The sequence below is a fragment of the Eschrichtius robustus genome, chromosome 5 (genome assembly GCF_028021215.1).
Source record: "Eschrichtius robustus isolate mEscRob2 chromosome 5, mEscRob2.pri, whole genome shotgun sequence".
Lineage (NCBI taxonomy): Eukaryota > Metazoa > Chordata > Mammalia > Artiodactyla > Eschrichtiidae > Eschrichtius > Eschrichtius robustus.
Window position 1 is genome coordinate 90,172,490 of NC_090828.1, and position 16,660 is coordinate 90,189,149.

A 16,660-nucleotide genomic window follows, 5' to 3' on the forward strand; every position below is an offset into this window, starting at 1 on the left:
TAAAAATAACTTTCTGTGAGCATTTTTCCCCAATCTATTATTTGTTTTTCCCTTTTTTTTTTTTTTTTAGTTATATTTATTTGGGCATCTGTTTTGTTTTGTTTTCTGTCTGTTTTTTTTCTTTTTTCCTCTTTTTTTTTGGAAACATGGTTTTCCTTTCTCTGATCATCTGCAGGAGTGTGTGGTTACATTTTTCATATTACCCTATGATATTCCATATTTCATGGCTAGAATTGACTTCTCATCTCTGTGTGGCCTTTTGACATGGAGCATATTTCTATGAAACTGGCTTGGGAATGCTGCTTGTTTTACTCCATGGCCCTTCTAAATGTACATGTCTGTTTCTCTCTGGCAGATTGTAAATTCCTTTAAAGAAGAGGTTGTATCTGATTTATCTATTTTGCCTCAGCAGCTAGCATGCATTCTGTGTGTAATATGTGCTTAACTAATGTTGCTAAAAAATACTGTCCTGGTGCCTGTGTTGTATTGTGAAATCTGACAGCCTATGATATAAGCATCTTTCTATCATCATTGTAATACCACTTCTTACTTCATTAATACATTTTCAAAAACTGCAAGAGTCAGAAAAAAATTAAAAAGTGATTCATTTCATTATGATTTTTGGTTCTCTTTCTCATCTTTATGATATCTTCTAAAACTACCACAGGAAGTTTCCTGAGCGTTCTGGAACGGAGGTTAAATATCTCTCTACAAAAGGAACTAAATAGGCTTTTAACTTACCCATATTAACTTATTAGTAAAACTTAATGATATTAATTTTTGTTCTCTCTTCTCCTTGACTTTTGTTTGTGGTTTTTACTCTGGTATTTTCTCTCTCTCAGAAAAAAAAAAAAAAAAAAAAAGAAAGAAAAGAAAAGAATGAAATAGAGGAAAGTGAGTTGTAGCCCCTGCCCTTGAGGAACTCTGATCTATTTGAGGAAAGAGATGAGACAAGAAGGAATGTGGTAGGGGCTCTGGGGATGTGAGTGGTGTAAGATAAATGGTGCTTCTGGGGGAGTATTAGACAATAATGTTATACACTGAAATAGTTCTGAGGAACATAGTATGCTTAGCTAGGAATTTGAAATTTATTCCATAAGTCCATAAGCAGTAGGGGAACACTAATAACATTTGACATATAAACTATCTCAATAATGTGTGTGTTTTAAAAAGGTCTTGATGGCATGGTGCTCTGCTGGAACAAGAAGCCCTGGGTTTGAAAGAACAGATTTTAAAATGAATCCCAATTTACAAAGGAAAGGGAGACAATTTTTTTAATTAAAAAAATGGCTTTTTAAAAGTGATTTGTTGGTAAACAGGGCACAAAAAAGAGCCAAAAGATAGAAGACCTTATATCTTGGAATTGCAGTTTGTTTTGTTGGTTTCGTTTTTCTTCTCTTTGCCTCATTTGTCATCTTAATATGGAAATACTGAGAGCATCTACTTCCTAAAATTATTTTGAGGAATAAGAAATGTAATACCTGTTAAAAAAAAAAAACAGAATATTGTTTTCAACATAATAAACACTTTTAAAAAAAGTAGAACCTTAAAACTGTTCTAATAGACCATACATAAAATCATCAGTACTTGGCATAATTTGGGCTTCTGGGAATTTGGAGGCAAAAAATAAACTGTGCAGTTCTTAAAAAGTGCTCGTTATTAAAAATAAGCAAAATATGGCATAAATAAAAGATTAGAAGTGTGATGATTGTGATAGTAATAGTGACTGAAAAGGGAACTACATAACTAAGCTCAAGTCCCATGAGGGACACGAGAGGAAAAAAAGGGCAGCGGGTCCACCCTCAAACACCTCAGAAAACACACAGGAACTAGCTTTTGAAACATTTTCAAAGCAGATTTTAAAAACTCAGAGGGATGCAAAATGAATATACAAGTACCAAAGGGACATTCATTAAGTGAATGATCTGAAAATTAGTCATTTTGTCATTTTCTTTGGTTTTGTGATTGTTCCATCTAATTATTTTCTTAAAAGTTCAGCATTGTTTTCTAAGTCCTTAAGGTGAGAAACACATAAGGAAATGTACAGGTACTAGGGAAACCTCTGTTGGGGTTTTGGGGAAGAAGGTAGTGAGTTTCGTTTCTGTCACACATTTTTAAAAGGTAGGAATTATTCTTCTATATTACAACAGCTAATTAAGGCCTAGGTATTTCAAACTACTGGCTCTGCTGAAAGGAGAGGGCACGTTCTACTCTTCAGGCCTCTGCTGTCAGGCTGAGCAACGCTCCTCCTTGTGGACCAGCGACCCTGTGGCCCCATAGAGAATATTTGAGAAGAGCCCAAGGAAGCTGTCAGGAGTGATTTCAAACAGATCACAACTTTTCAACAGGGGTTTTGAGCAATTCAACTTTAGCAGCCTGTGTTGTCCACTTTTCAAGAGTCAGGTCATTGCATGTCCCTTATTTGTTTTCTGCCCCGTGGCATATTTTCAAAGCACAGAATGTGAAACGTGCATGTCTTTTGGAACAGTAAAGGCCAGGAAAATCTGTCACATCAATATCTATCCTTTGTGATCCCAAGTAACAAGTTGTAGCTTGTTCTAGCTTTCGCCACCTAGTCATGTCATGGGGAAAAACACAGAATACAGATATATTTTTCTATGAAAATTTAAAGTCCAGTTTGTGCTTTGAGAGTACAGGTGGCGCTGCCTAACAGAGAACAATTATTGCATAGTTACACACTGGGCAGCTATTGTTATGAAGCTTTGATGTAGTCACCTTATTTTCCCTTGATTCTGGGACATGTTCTTGGCCTTTAATATAATCAGTAATTCAGAATAACCAAAGAAACCATATACAATATAACTACATAGTATTTTCATTCATGTACTTGTTACCTCTTTAACAATTTACATTATTTTTCTATTAGACTGCGTTCCCCAGATTTTACTGCTATGAAAAAGCACAAATTTCAGATGCTTTTAACAGTGAAGGTTTATTTCCTGCTCATGTTCTATCCTGAAACAAGTCAAAACAAATAAATCAGTAAACCTCCAACCTACTACTTAATTCCAAACCAACTTTATACAATTTTAAGAAAAGGATCAGAGGAATATAGATTAACCAGCAACATTGTTTTAAGAGAAAAAAAATAAATGAAAAATTCCTTACATTATCGTCAGTTAAGGAAATATTTTCTTCTTTTTCACACTGGAATAGTAGCAGAAGAAAGCCATTTTTGTTAAAGGAGTATAGAAATTTTAGCCTAATACTTCTTCCACTCAGCATACAAACAAAAATTATAATTATATTGATATTGGTGTGCCATATACAAGCTTTAAATTTAATATTCATAGTATTATTTATCACTTGAGTTAAATTAACTTAGAGGGTGTGTAAATTTTATATACATTGTATCATTTAGTCTTTCAGGAAGCCTAATTTTTTTTTTTTAACTTTTATAATGATCAACTTGCCTTGCAAAAAGGAAAAAGAAAAAGAATGGAAGGAAGAAAGGGAGGAAAAAAGAAACAAAGTAAAGAAGGAAGAAGAAAAACTTTGAGGTAGTAAAAGGAAAACATACAATAGAAAGATAAAATATAAAATAAGAAAGGAAGGGGATTTAAGGGGAAAACAAAGGTTAAAGCATAAGAGGCTAGATCTGTGGGAAATGTGTGACAAGAGTGGGAATATTGCTCTCCCTTGTATTATAAACTAAAAGACCAAAGTGGGTGAATTGCTAGAAGATATATCCTTTGTGAGGAGGGGAAACTAGATTACAGTACAGTTCTGTCTAATTCCAAAACTTACACATGCTATTGGTGTCACACCATACCAGCACTTTAATTTTACACAATTATTTAAGTGACTAAATTGAATTAAATTACATTTAACTACATATTTGTTTGTATGATTTTTATATAAAACTGGTTTACATGTCAATTTACCCATCAGGCAAACGCCTTTAGAATTTTTGTCAGGGAAAGAAGATAAACGTTTCTTAGTTAGCTGCATCGTGGGACAAGAACGGAAGTGTCACACAATTTACAACATTGAATAAGTAAAAGTTTACATGTCCAAGTTGCTAAAATGTGATCATCTAATTTTATAAAAGGAAGAATTAATAAATAGATTAATGAAGGAAGGGAGGGAGGGAGGGAAGAAAGAAGGGAGGAAGGGAGAGAGGGAGGGAGGGAGGGAGGAAGGAGGGAAGGGGGGAGGGAGGGAGGGAGGAAGGAAGAAAGGAAGAAAATATTTGCCTATTACTGTGGTTCTTACATGTTAAGTGTTTTTCATAGTGGATCAATATTCTTTTCAGTGAGAAATGACTGGTAACTAGCTGAAAACATGTACTTATGAATGGAGCTATATATTCTTCATAGAATGGGATATGACACATGTATGTGTATTCATATGAGTTCAACCATGCATCCTCCATGCCTTCATACATTCGTTCATTCATTTTAACAAACAACAAACATATTGATTGACCAAACTACATACTGACCATGTGCTCAAGAAATGAAGAAATATAAAAATGAATAATAGATGACCCCTACCTTTAAGTAATCAGTCTAGCATAGTCATAGGCAAAGGCATATTTAGAGATTTATAAATGCATATATAAATAGAGAAATGCAAAAATAGAATGTACCATATTTATGATTGTATGTGGATCAAATATATAACTGCCCCCAAATGGCAATTCTCCATAATGTAAAATACTACTGTAATATTCTATAGCCTTTTAGATTTATTGAAGATATTTATCTAAACTTCCTGAATCAATTTTTAGACTACTGCCTGCATAAACCTTCTCACCTTGAGTCAGGGAATATAACACTTGGATTAGGAAAGAAATGTGTGTTAATGGCCATCTTTTGTCATAAGCCTTCAGATGTTTCTGTTTGCAGCATGTTCCTATAAGTGTTGAACAAACCTGGTGAGTGTTTTATGACTAATTAACATTTATGCAGCGTAGACAAATTTGTTAATTCATACTGACACTTGATTTTAGCAAGTCATTTCAATTTTTTTCATTTACTCTTTTTTTGATTGCTTGTTTTGTTTTAAAGCAATTTTAAAAATTTTATAAACTTGTGAAATGCAGGTCCTAGATTTTGAGGAAGGCTAAATGGTGGTAATTGGGAAGGTGGTATCAATACGAATACAGTGTACCTTTATCAATTAAAAATGTTTGCCTCTAGAAACCTTTGGTGTTACCTTTTGATGGATATGTAAAAATCTTGTAACTAGAACAAAGGCTATACTGAAGTATCAGAAAGGAGGTGACTATCTGTATATAGGAATTATTTCCCAGTGACTTAGACTATAAACTAAAGTGGCTAATATCAATATCTCAGCATATGTACACTACAACTGAAAATAAATATTTTCTAGAGAATTAGAGTTATATATCTCACCTATAAAGACATTCACACTCTCAAAACCTTCTGTTCACACTTTCTGATATCCCTACCATTGCCCCAAATTTGTATAGGACTAATATGCCTTGAACGATATTTAATAACTGCAGTTGACTATGCCAGATATTGCCATTATAATTTGTTTCAGATTTTACCATGTTGCGCCACAGAAACCCTATGAACTAGGAAGGGTAGTCATTAGGTTTTCATAGAAAAATTCCTTATTGTTTACTCTTATTTTGTGCTAAAACATAAAATATTCAGGTATAAGATTAGTCACTTTGTCTGCATGGCACTAAGCATGGAGATTTCCAACCCCACCTCCCAGCCCCCATGGCTTGATATGTTCTTAAGCCAGTTTTGGAACTGGTCATTCATCGTGGCATCATGTAGACAGAACTTTCCACAATTGTATTACAGCATACATTGCTTTTCTTCCCACCTTCATCTATAGAATTATAACCACCGTTTCTAATGTAATACCCTACATTTATGTCTTCAATTTTATCAGCCATATTACTTAATACTAATTTTATGATTGTTCCTTTTCCTTTTGAGTTGATGCATGTAATGTATTAATTTAAGTAGAAATCATCTACTCACTCTGAAAAAAACACTTTATGCCTTTCAGATCTGCTTTTAATAAAATTTCCTGGAAAATATCTAGATAATAAAAGTTTTACATTACTAGAGATTTTGTTCTTTTTTTAGTATTTATTGAGTCTTCATTTCACACTTTAGTGGCCATTTCTACTCAGGTGGCCTGCATAGAATTTTGTGTTTAAACATTTCTAACTTAAACCAGCCAATCTTAACAAACTTCCTTTTATGGATAACTTCCTGGCAAACTAGATTTTATCTTTTCTTTTATATTTCTCCTTCTTAAAATAATCACTTTAAATAATCCACTTTGTTAATTTTCTTTCTTTCATTGTCACTTCTTCAACTGAAATTTCTCATTAATTTTTACTTTTCCTAAAATAATTGTTGGTCAGAGTTTATTGAACATCTCATTATTATTTTACTTCATCACATTAACCCTTCTCAGAAATCAAAAACTCTTTCTGACCAAATGTCCTTAATATTAAAGTAAGATTAGCTTTGTCTTACTAATTTTATCAATACTAGGTAACACAATGATTTAATGTAATATTTTAAAACTAGGCATTATAATATATAATTATAGAGTTGTACCAATTATACTTATTACAACAAACAAAAATTTAAGACACTAACTTAAGCTTTTTGAAGAAAACAAAGCAGGGTAATACCTAGCTATTTCTATGTTAGAAATAACAGTCAAATTTTGATAGAGAATAGTGCTAAATAAACAGAAATTGTAGTACAAAGCTGTGTGTGTGTATATATATGTGTGTGTGTATATATATACACACATATATATATCTACAAAATGAATGAAATAGAGTGAATTGTTGTGGAAGTTCAAAATTGTACTGAGTAATAATATAGATAAATTTATAATTGATGGATCTTGGATCTTTAAAGGTGTTTTAAACACATCTACAGTATTTTGGAATCAACACAAAAATGTGAAGTTGGTATCAAGAAGGATATTAACACCCTTCTATAACATGTCCCTCACTGTCACTGCCAGAGACAGAATATCAGGCATTACTGACCACAGGTCTGAGCCAGTGTGGTAATTCTAACAATTTTACTACTCAGAAAATGCACTGATTTTCCTTTGTTCAGATAATATTTCTACTTTCTTATTAAGTGACTGTACTCTCTTGGGCATGAGGGAGTAAGGAAAAGCATTTTTCCTACTACTGCGTTAAATTAGAAGGATCATAATAACTCCACATTTTATTTCTACCTCTTATTAGCTGTGATTTTTCAGGAAACTCATTTGAACACATACTTCTCCATTTCATAAGATGAATAATTCCAACTCATGGGTTTTTATAGAAGCTGAATAAGAATATTTTTCATATGAAAACACTTATCCTAGGACCTGGCACAAAGTTCAGTAAATGTTAATTGAACTTTATGCAAAATTTTATATCAAAGGTAGGATAGAAAATTTTTGAAGCATGTTAAAAAATTATAAATCTTTATGTATATATGAAATAATTTTATCTCAGAAAATTGGGAAACAATAACAGATGAAAAAATGTTTCAAAGTCAAGTTAACAAACTGGTGAATTAATATATAAATACCCTTTCCAAATGCAATAAAACTTTTTGCATTTTGCAATACAGCAGTCTGCAAGAAGAGGGGGGCAAAAAAGTGCTGGGAGCTACATAGGGTATAAAGCTTTAAAGTTAAGAATGCCATGCAAATGTAGTCATGTTCTTCCACCAAAAGAGTGAAATTTTCAGAATTAATCAGAAAAAAAAAAATTTGCAACTGACTTTTAATGTTTGAATTTTCATCACTGTATGAAAATACTGTTTTATAAATCTGATGCACAAAATGTAGTCATATTTTTATTTTTATTGAATGAGATTTTTGGAGCACCGAAACATGCATGGCACTCTGCACAAGTTTTCTAAGGCTCCTTTAATCAGTTGTGCCATATTTTTTTTCCCCTGTGTGTAGAAAGAAAAGGGTATGTTAAAAGATTTTTCATTCTGAATGTTTCCATCATCATGGTTAATAACAGCAGCCTAGCATATAAGAGGAGAAATTCAATTTCAAATTGCTTTAAGGTTTACCTTTGAATTTCACTTTGATCAGAAGAGTCCCATGACCTTTAAATTTGATGAAAAGAGGGAGCAGATATTAATCTCATTATTTTATTTTGAAGTCCTCCCAAAGCAAGTGACTCTAGACGACATTTCCACAAAATGACATGAGTAGTCCACATAAGTTGATCATTATTACAGTGAAAGACAATACCTAAGATTTTAATACACTTTCAGTATTTTATATCTGATTTCAATTCCTTTTGTAAAATCTCTCTGCTACTTCAGAGTTCTCATTGTTTTGGACAGTTTAATTATATGTCTTATATTTATGCTTGTATTGTAAAAACTGTTTCTTTTTAAAGATTATATATTTATTCCCTTATATATGCCAAACTTATTTTGATAGTCCAAAAATATTTACTGTGCTTCCTAGTAATATATGCTACACTATTGCCTTTACACAAAGGTACTCCCCCTGTTACAGAAAATTACAATTGAAATATAGAATATTGTAACTATACAATAATTGCACACACTGTTAAAGAACACAATAAGTTAACTATCCAAGCATTTCATATAGTAACATTCAGATGAGAATTAGTTACCCCAAACAAAAATCCACTCAGTTACTTTCAGGTACTATGTTAAGAACTTCTACCAGTGTCATTTAACCTTTTGAACAGTCTTGCTGGGCATGCATACTATTATTCCTATCCTAAATTTTTTTAAAATGATTGAACAATATTTGGTATAAGAACAAAATCTGTGGGAACATAATAATTTATCTCAAATATCTCTTGAAGTGTGATTTGTGAAGTACTTGCATCAGGCTCACTTTGTTAAAATGCAGATTTCTGGCCACAGCTCCAAGCTGCTTAATGAAAATCTCTGGTATATGGGCCTCCAGAATTTCAACTTTAACACATTTTTCATTTTGATAATCATTAGTCTAACCTAGAACATAAAGGGAAGAATAAGATTAGGAAAACAATATAACGATAAACAATCTTTCTTTTTAATGTCACTGGCCTTGGAGAGAAGGGGAGAAATCAAAAAGACTGTTTTTGAAGCAAATATCTTCATACGATAATGTGAAAAGAGAAGGATACACAATTGTTCGAATAAATAAGAATCTATCCATCTTTCTATCTACCTGTCTATCCATGATCCAACAATACTTTCATGAATCCAAAATTCATAAAAGTGTTTAAAAAGTTAAATAATTCAGAGTGGTATAGTGATCAAACACATAAGAAAAAGAAGCTGATTTTCATTGTCCTAGGGTAAAGGGCAGTGGGGGAAATAACTGTAGAATAAATTTAAAAGGAAGGATATACAGATGTTTGTGATGGTAAGAAAAAAAAAAAGATTTCTTGGGAGGACCATGCAGGACTAACTCAAAGATAATTGTCCAGGGATGAATAACAGGGAGCAGTAGATTGCAACAGTACAGATTAAAGATGACTAAGGCATGGACTGCGGATTTTTCTTGACAAACAATGACAAAGACACAGATGCCAGAAATTATTATAGTCAGCATGATTATGCAAATAATTCAGAGGGGAATTTGGCTGGAAATTTTGATGATTCACACACATTTCAATTCTTAAATGATCTGCCATTAATGGCTTTGATCACTGTAGTCTACTCAGAGAATGAAGATTTATGAATTTCTATAAAGACAGTAAAAATACTTGGTCTTAAATCAACCATTGGAGGAAGTACTTGTGGAGCAGCAAATGCCTTAAGTTGTAGTTTTGTAAGGTAGGCAACAAGAATAATGACTTCTGTTTGATTTAATATCTCAAAAGAGTTATTTTTTTTAAAACTGGAACAAATGTAGACAAGTGGAACATATTTTATATTTGGCCATAAAACATTATTTTATAAGGAGTATAGGGAAAATTGCAAGGTGATCATCAGTTGATTAAGATGCAGAACTGTTAAAATTAATTATTTCTCCAGCACAGTCTTTGAGAGTTATTTCCAGTATGTAATAAACAAAATATTCCCTGAAAGCTAAGAAGTTAAGTGTGCTTCCACAATGCAAAAGAGAGGAGCATCACGACCACTAGCAAGTGATATATTTTATCTAATATAAATACTGGGCTCCAAGCTATGGATAAAACAGAAAATTACTCAATACTGTTAATAAATACCACCTGTCCTACTTAAATAATTTCAGAGTTTGGAATAAAAATCACAGTATCCTGATCTTCTTTGTTTAAAAAATCTCTCTCTGCCCTTCTGGAGTTCTAAAGGCATGTTTTTAATAACTTCCTAAAATACTTAAAACACATGATGCTCATATCAGAACATCTTATCAATTAGCATTTATTCCTCCAACTCCTGAGCAATTCCATTTTCTGACTTCCAAACATCTCAGTGTTATGATGAGCCCAGAGGTTCTTATCTCTATTAACACAACAAAATATATCTCAGATCATTTCTCTTGCTTAACGTGAACCTGATTTAGGTTGCTGTTGTTGCTGTTGTTTTTTAATCAAAGGAGGTAATGTAAAGAGCAAATTTTGTTATTTTAATTTTAAAATAGCTTTGTACACATCAGTTATATAATAAAATTACCAAGCAATCAGTATTATTTTTTTCACTGGAGCATGTAAAATATCCTCAGTGGTCAATTAGAAAGATTTGACAAATGTAAAGCTACATAAAACAAAAAGACCTTTGCAATGATTAGGATTCATTCTAATGACATGTTTGCAAAATTTGCCTAAATATCTTATTTTGAATTATCTTTGGACTGTGTCAAGAATTAGGAACTGAAGAACTGGAACAATTTTCTAGAACATTCAACTGCAAAACCACAACTAAGGAAGAAAAGAAATGATTTTTTAAAATCAATGATTTTATTGGTTGTTCACTTTATTATAATTATTTGAAATATGCTCATTTCATTACCTCACTTCAGTAATACAGACAGGGTCATAGACCTGGCCTTAAAATTTATTTACCTATCTTAATGATTTACTTGTAGTATGGTATATAATAAATGTGATGTGTAGAAAATATATATGTAAGCTTTTTATAAAGGATCTAAATAAAAAAATCAGGATAATGCATGAGTGATGACTTAATAATAATATAATGATATTAATTTTCATTGAACTCATGCTCCATACTCATAGTTTTATAATATCATTATTAATCAAATAACTATATTCTTGAATAGTAACATTACTGTCAATTATTCTGAAGTTAATGTATGCTTTTATGAAAGAAATTTTTGTTTTTGTAATTTGAGTTTGTCAATATGATGATTTTATGAGATTTTGCCCTTGTGTTAGGACACCCGATACTGTCTTCACAAATACCACAAATAATTCACATGGCATCATAGAAGCCTAGTTCCAAAACAGCTTCAGCTATTTGAATTGGCTATGACAGAATTGGAAGAGACCCAGAAATGGCAGTTATGTAGTTTGGCCACCATGCCCAAAGATATCTACTTGGAATAGTTCTGGAAGCTGTTCTTTTACTGTGTACAACTATTCGTGATATGGTGGTATTTGACAGTCATTTTAAATAAGAACTGAAGCCAACTAAATTGTTTCTCTATGGATTTCCTTTGACAGATGCATGGAGGCATCTTGTGTTAGCCAGCAGACATTGTTCAAACATAGCTAAAACCATTCAGCATTTATTTTGATACAATCAGCTAATTATATGGTTGTGATTTATGTTTAAATGAAGGATTTTAATCAAATCTATTATTTTAATCCTCTGCGAGACTTCCCATCATAATGTTATGGTTCCTATATGGGAAAGACAACTTCTCCGAATGAAAACTTGGACATATTGTCTTGATTTCATGGGAATAGAAGTATGATCTTAAATGGGAAAGCACTATATTTCCCTATCTCTGATTAAAAGAGTAAAAACTGTGCAGTTTGAACTATGAGACATATGACCATTTGCTGTTTGGTTGTTAGAACCAGAAAAAATAAATCACAGAAACTTAGTAAAGAAGGATTTGCTTGACAGGCAAACTCAATCTTTATAGTGGCATAATTTTCAGTACCTCCCAAATTAATCTCAATTCTTAATTAAAATTTCGGTTTTGTTATAAAATATGCCAATTTTAAGTTTAACATAGAATAAAGAAAAATGACTATAAACTTAAATTTTAAAAAGTATTTTAACAAGTGAAGTCCAATTGAGGTTACCCTCAGCATACTGACAATATGCAGGAAATTAGCAGAAATCTCCATCTAAAATTCATGCATCTGTGATAGCAGGCTCTTCCTTCATTTCATTTGGTTAAATAACTACATTAGCAGACTTGTGGGTTTTGTTACTCACTGATTTTGTTTTGTTTTGTTTTTATCTTTCTAGATGCTCCACCAACTGGTCAGGCACACAGTGTGAGAGGCCAGCCCCAAAGAGCAGCAAGTCTGACCATATCAGCACAAGTAAGTTTCTCAGATTAATATCTTGGGTGTTCCACATAGTATAGAAAACATTGTTTTCTTTTTATACCGTTATTGTGGGCATTGAGTCTTGGAAAATCTCCTTTATGGAATTTTGCAAGAGATCTGCAATCCATATGTTTTTTGAAAGAAGAAGCACTGAGCTCTCACCTGGTGACAGGATCCAGCATTATGTGCTCTTTTAGGCTGTGAGGGTTCATCTCAAACTTTGGCAGTTTTCAGAACACACATCTGTAAACCTAGCTTAAGCTTTTCTTCGGAAATGTGCGTCAGCTGCAAAGGCTGCAAATATCACAATGGATGTGAGAATACTAGGGGAAGAAAAGTAATTTCATGTTTTAATTAGAGTGTATTTTTCTTGAAGTGCATTCAGTGTGTTGTGGAAAAACAAACTTGGTTAGTCTCAAAGTGATGAAGTATGTTAACAAGCAATTTTTAATAAGGATCATAGTTGATTCATTGCTTCCTTATCTTTGAAATACTGGTTTTGAAGTATATTAAAATATAGCAACATTTTACAAGTTTTTTTGTGTGTGTAGCTGTAGTCTTAGGACAGGTACCTGATATGAAAATTTATCTACATCAGTATTTTGTGTCTATGTGTGTGTGTTCCAACAATTTTAAATGATTTTATAAAGACTTTCACAACAAAAGTCTTACATAAAGTTTCCCAATTCACACATATTATCGCTAATGAGTGGAAAAATTTTGAGAAATCTGGAATAACTATCAAGTGGGTAAATATATTCTTGAAGAGAAAAAATAATACCTCTGATTTATGAATGCTTACTTAGCAATTTTTCTCTAGTCTTTCACTGCTGGTGAGAGAGCATACATGAAAACAAACAAAAAATATACTATGGAATTTGTGAAAAAAGAAAGACATTATCAAAATCAAAAGTATATGATTTTTGTACCTTAGACGTAGGCTCCCAGTGTTTGCTGATCTACTTGTTTGTTGTGCCTGTCCCCAAATAATTTATCATTGCATTGCTTGAAATTCTTCAAGTGACATTGTCTAAAGTTCCACCATTTAGAGATTAACTTGGGCTAGTAAGGATGACCATCTTTGAAAAATGGCAAATAGGTATAGAATAAATAACCTTAGAAACGAGTCTTTGCATTTGGAAAAGTGAGATACGTGATTCTGGTCATGGAGCATATGGTGTTACCTTAGAATCTGTGTGTTGTCTTTAGGAAGGGAAGGGAGAAGACTGTAGCAAAGCTATGGACACATAGTTGTAGGAATAGGGCACTAGGATTTGAGGAATTGGTTCATAAAATATAGGAGATATGGAAAAATATACCTTGCCTAACTTGATATTGCAAAAGAAGAGCAAAAGAAAAAAAATACTCTCTTCTCTCTCTTCCAGGATCATACTGACATGGGTACTAACAATTCTGGAGGAATACTAATTTATATGATTTTGTGAACCAGTTATAAGACTCAACCATCATTAAGAGCATTTTTGTAATGAAAAAATGCATTTGAGTTACCAACCTGTAGAACATACTGAAGTAATAAGTTGAGAATTAATGAAGTCAGGGTACTTTAGGCTTTCTTTTATGATAATTTCTCAATTATCTAAGATAAATTAAAAACTTAGTCTTTTAGAGAATCAAAACAATTTTAAATATTGATAACATTTTCTGAAAGAAGGAAACAGAGTAGAATGTCAATTGAATTTTCAATTTATATATAAGGTCCATCTACAAGGGAAAGTTTCGTGTTTGGAAGATGATTTTGAGGAGGGGTGTGCCAGATGTATTTATTGAAAGGTGATGTTGCCAACCATTTGCATTGGCAACAAGCTCCCTTATAAGAAAAATGCCTCTAATTACATGCAACAGTTCTAAAATAGGAACTATCAGATGGAAGGAGGAGTTGCAAGTAGTTATAACCCTTTTTCCAAAGATTCTGGTGCTCTTTCTTCCATCACTGATTTAAAGTCATTACATTTAATGGAAGTATCAACGCACATTGAAAGGGCTATTAGCTATGCAAATGTCAAATTATCTCAGATTTGAGCAAAGTTGACCACATAATGACTCTGTTAAAAGGTACTTATCATCAGACATTTGCGCTTAGAGAAACTTGCCTCAGTAGCTCTGAAAGGAGAGAAAAGGTAGTTAAACTGATCCTTCCTAAGGTAGAGGGCTATTTTTATTTTCTCAGGTAAACTCCAGTGGTTTTGAATGGTTGTCAAATGTTCCCCGAACTTGGGCAGAAGTCATCTGTTCAATAAGAAAGATGGATACTATAGGAATGTGTTTTCAAATCTGCATTTCCACTTACAGTGAAGCATTCCATAATCATTGGACCTTGGCACAATCAAGAATATACTGCCTCTCTCAGCCTAACTGCTATCAACTGGCACAAGATTTACCTTTCTAATTGATGAACAGCTTTCTTAATCATCTCTGAGTAGTCATACTGATGTTCTCTGGCCCTTGCAGTTTAAAGTATCTAAAGATCAGCCTGCCTGTGGAATTAAGTGGCTCTATTATTCTAGAGCTTTCTGTTTAGTTTCCACTTGAAAAAGCAGAAACTTTTCTGAAGTTATTTGGAAGACTTTTAAACTAAGGATGATTAAATATTTATTTTATACTCCTGTTTTAGATTTACCTAAAGTTTTAAGGGAGTGGATGCTCAATGTTTGGATTATGCTATTCATATCTGCTAAAATTAAGGAGGATAAAAATATACTCAGCATTTGTGGGGCAGTAATGTAATGATGCTGTATTTTACTGTAGTGACAACAGAAATGTGATATCTGTTAGCGGGTTATTCATATCTTCTATTTTCCTACTTCTTCCTCATGTCTTTTATACCATCATGTTTTAAAACAGAAAAAAAAATTAATTATGTTATACCAAGGAATTATAAATATAATTATAAATTGCAAATATATAGAGAAAAATGCAACAAAATAATGCCTCTGTCCTAATTATCCAAAAGCAAGTATTTATTGAGCCTCTACTAAGTGTCAAGTAATGTCTAGATCCCAGGGATGAATCAGTGAATAAGATAGTCAGTCAGTGCCTCTTCTCATGAAACTGAGGTGCCAGAGGGATAAAAAAACTGTTAAACAAGAAAGCAAGCAAATATGTAAACAGAAAATAATTATGAGTCTTGATTGGATCTGTGAAGGAAGTAAAGAAGACACAGAAATAGAGAATGTTAGGGGAGAACTGAGGTCAGGAGTGATTTCTCTGAGATGGTGATACTTAAGCTCAGACTTGAGTGATTAAAAAGGGGAGGAGACGCTAAGCGTATTTCAAACAAAAGAAACAGCAGATACAAGAACGCTGGAGTAGGAAAGAGCTAAACATGTTCAAGGGATTGAAAGAAAATCAGTGTACTGGCACCAAGGGGACAAGAGTGAGAGTAGTACAAAGTAAGGATGATTATACAAGACCAAGATGATAAGCAGCCTCTCAAAGATCACTGCAAGGATAATCTTTGCTAAGTTTGGAACGTGGTATGTTCTTTATGATTTTTAAAATAAGTTTATCAAAATGCCTAAGAAACATCATCCAAATCACTATATAGAGAGAGAGAGAGACACACTCACATTCATACATATATGTAAACATAAACTTAAGAGCAGAATATATAGCAGCAAGTCAAAAGAGGTCAATTGTAATAATATAATTTATGCTTATATTTTTCTACTATAACTTCAATAAACAAAAAATTCTTTAACTTTCATGATAGTAAACTCTTCTGGTTTCCCTCCCAACCTCTTGAAACAACTCTGTCTTCTTTGTGAGATACTTCTTTTTTTATCTCTTCTAGTTAACTCATTTTCCACATACCACTACATATATTCTCCTTGGCAATCCATAATTCCTTGATCTCGGTTTTCAACTCTTCGTTAATCACTCCCAAATTTCTATCCTCAATCCCGGTTTCTCTTCTGAGGCTGAGACACATATCCCACTGCACAATTGCTGTATCCATATCGATGTCATCTCTGTCTATATCTATATATCTATATCTCTATACTACAGGAATCTGAAGCTCCGTGTTTCCCAAAATCATCTCATCCCCTTCTCCCACTCAACCAGCCATTTTTATACACCTTGTTTTGCCTTCCTGTCTATACACATAGCTGCAAAATCTACCTGGTTATCCAAGCAACACTTAAGTGTCACTCTTAACCTTCCTTC

General features: G+C 32.7%; 1 protein-coding gene across 1 annotated transcript in view; it reads left to right on the forward strand.

Moving 5' to 3' along the window:
- Positions 1–16,660, forward strand: part of LRP1B (LDL receptor related protein 1B) — a 1,676,205-nt gene that overhangs the window by 1,650,237 nt on the left and 9,308 nt on the right. Inside the window, exon 88 of the mRNA XM_068543688.1 lies at positions 12,393–12,469. Coding sequence (XP_068399789.1) covers positions 12,393–12,469 — 77 coding nt within the window. The remainder of the gene's footprint in view (positions 1–12,392; positions 12,470–16,660) is intronic.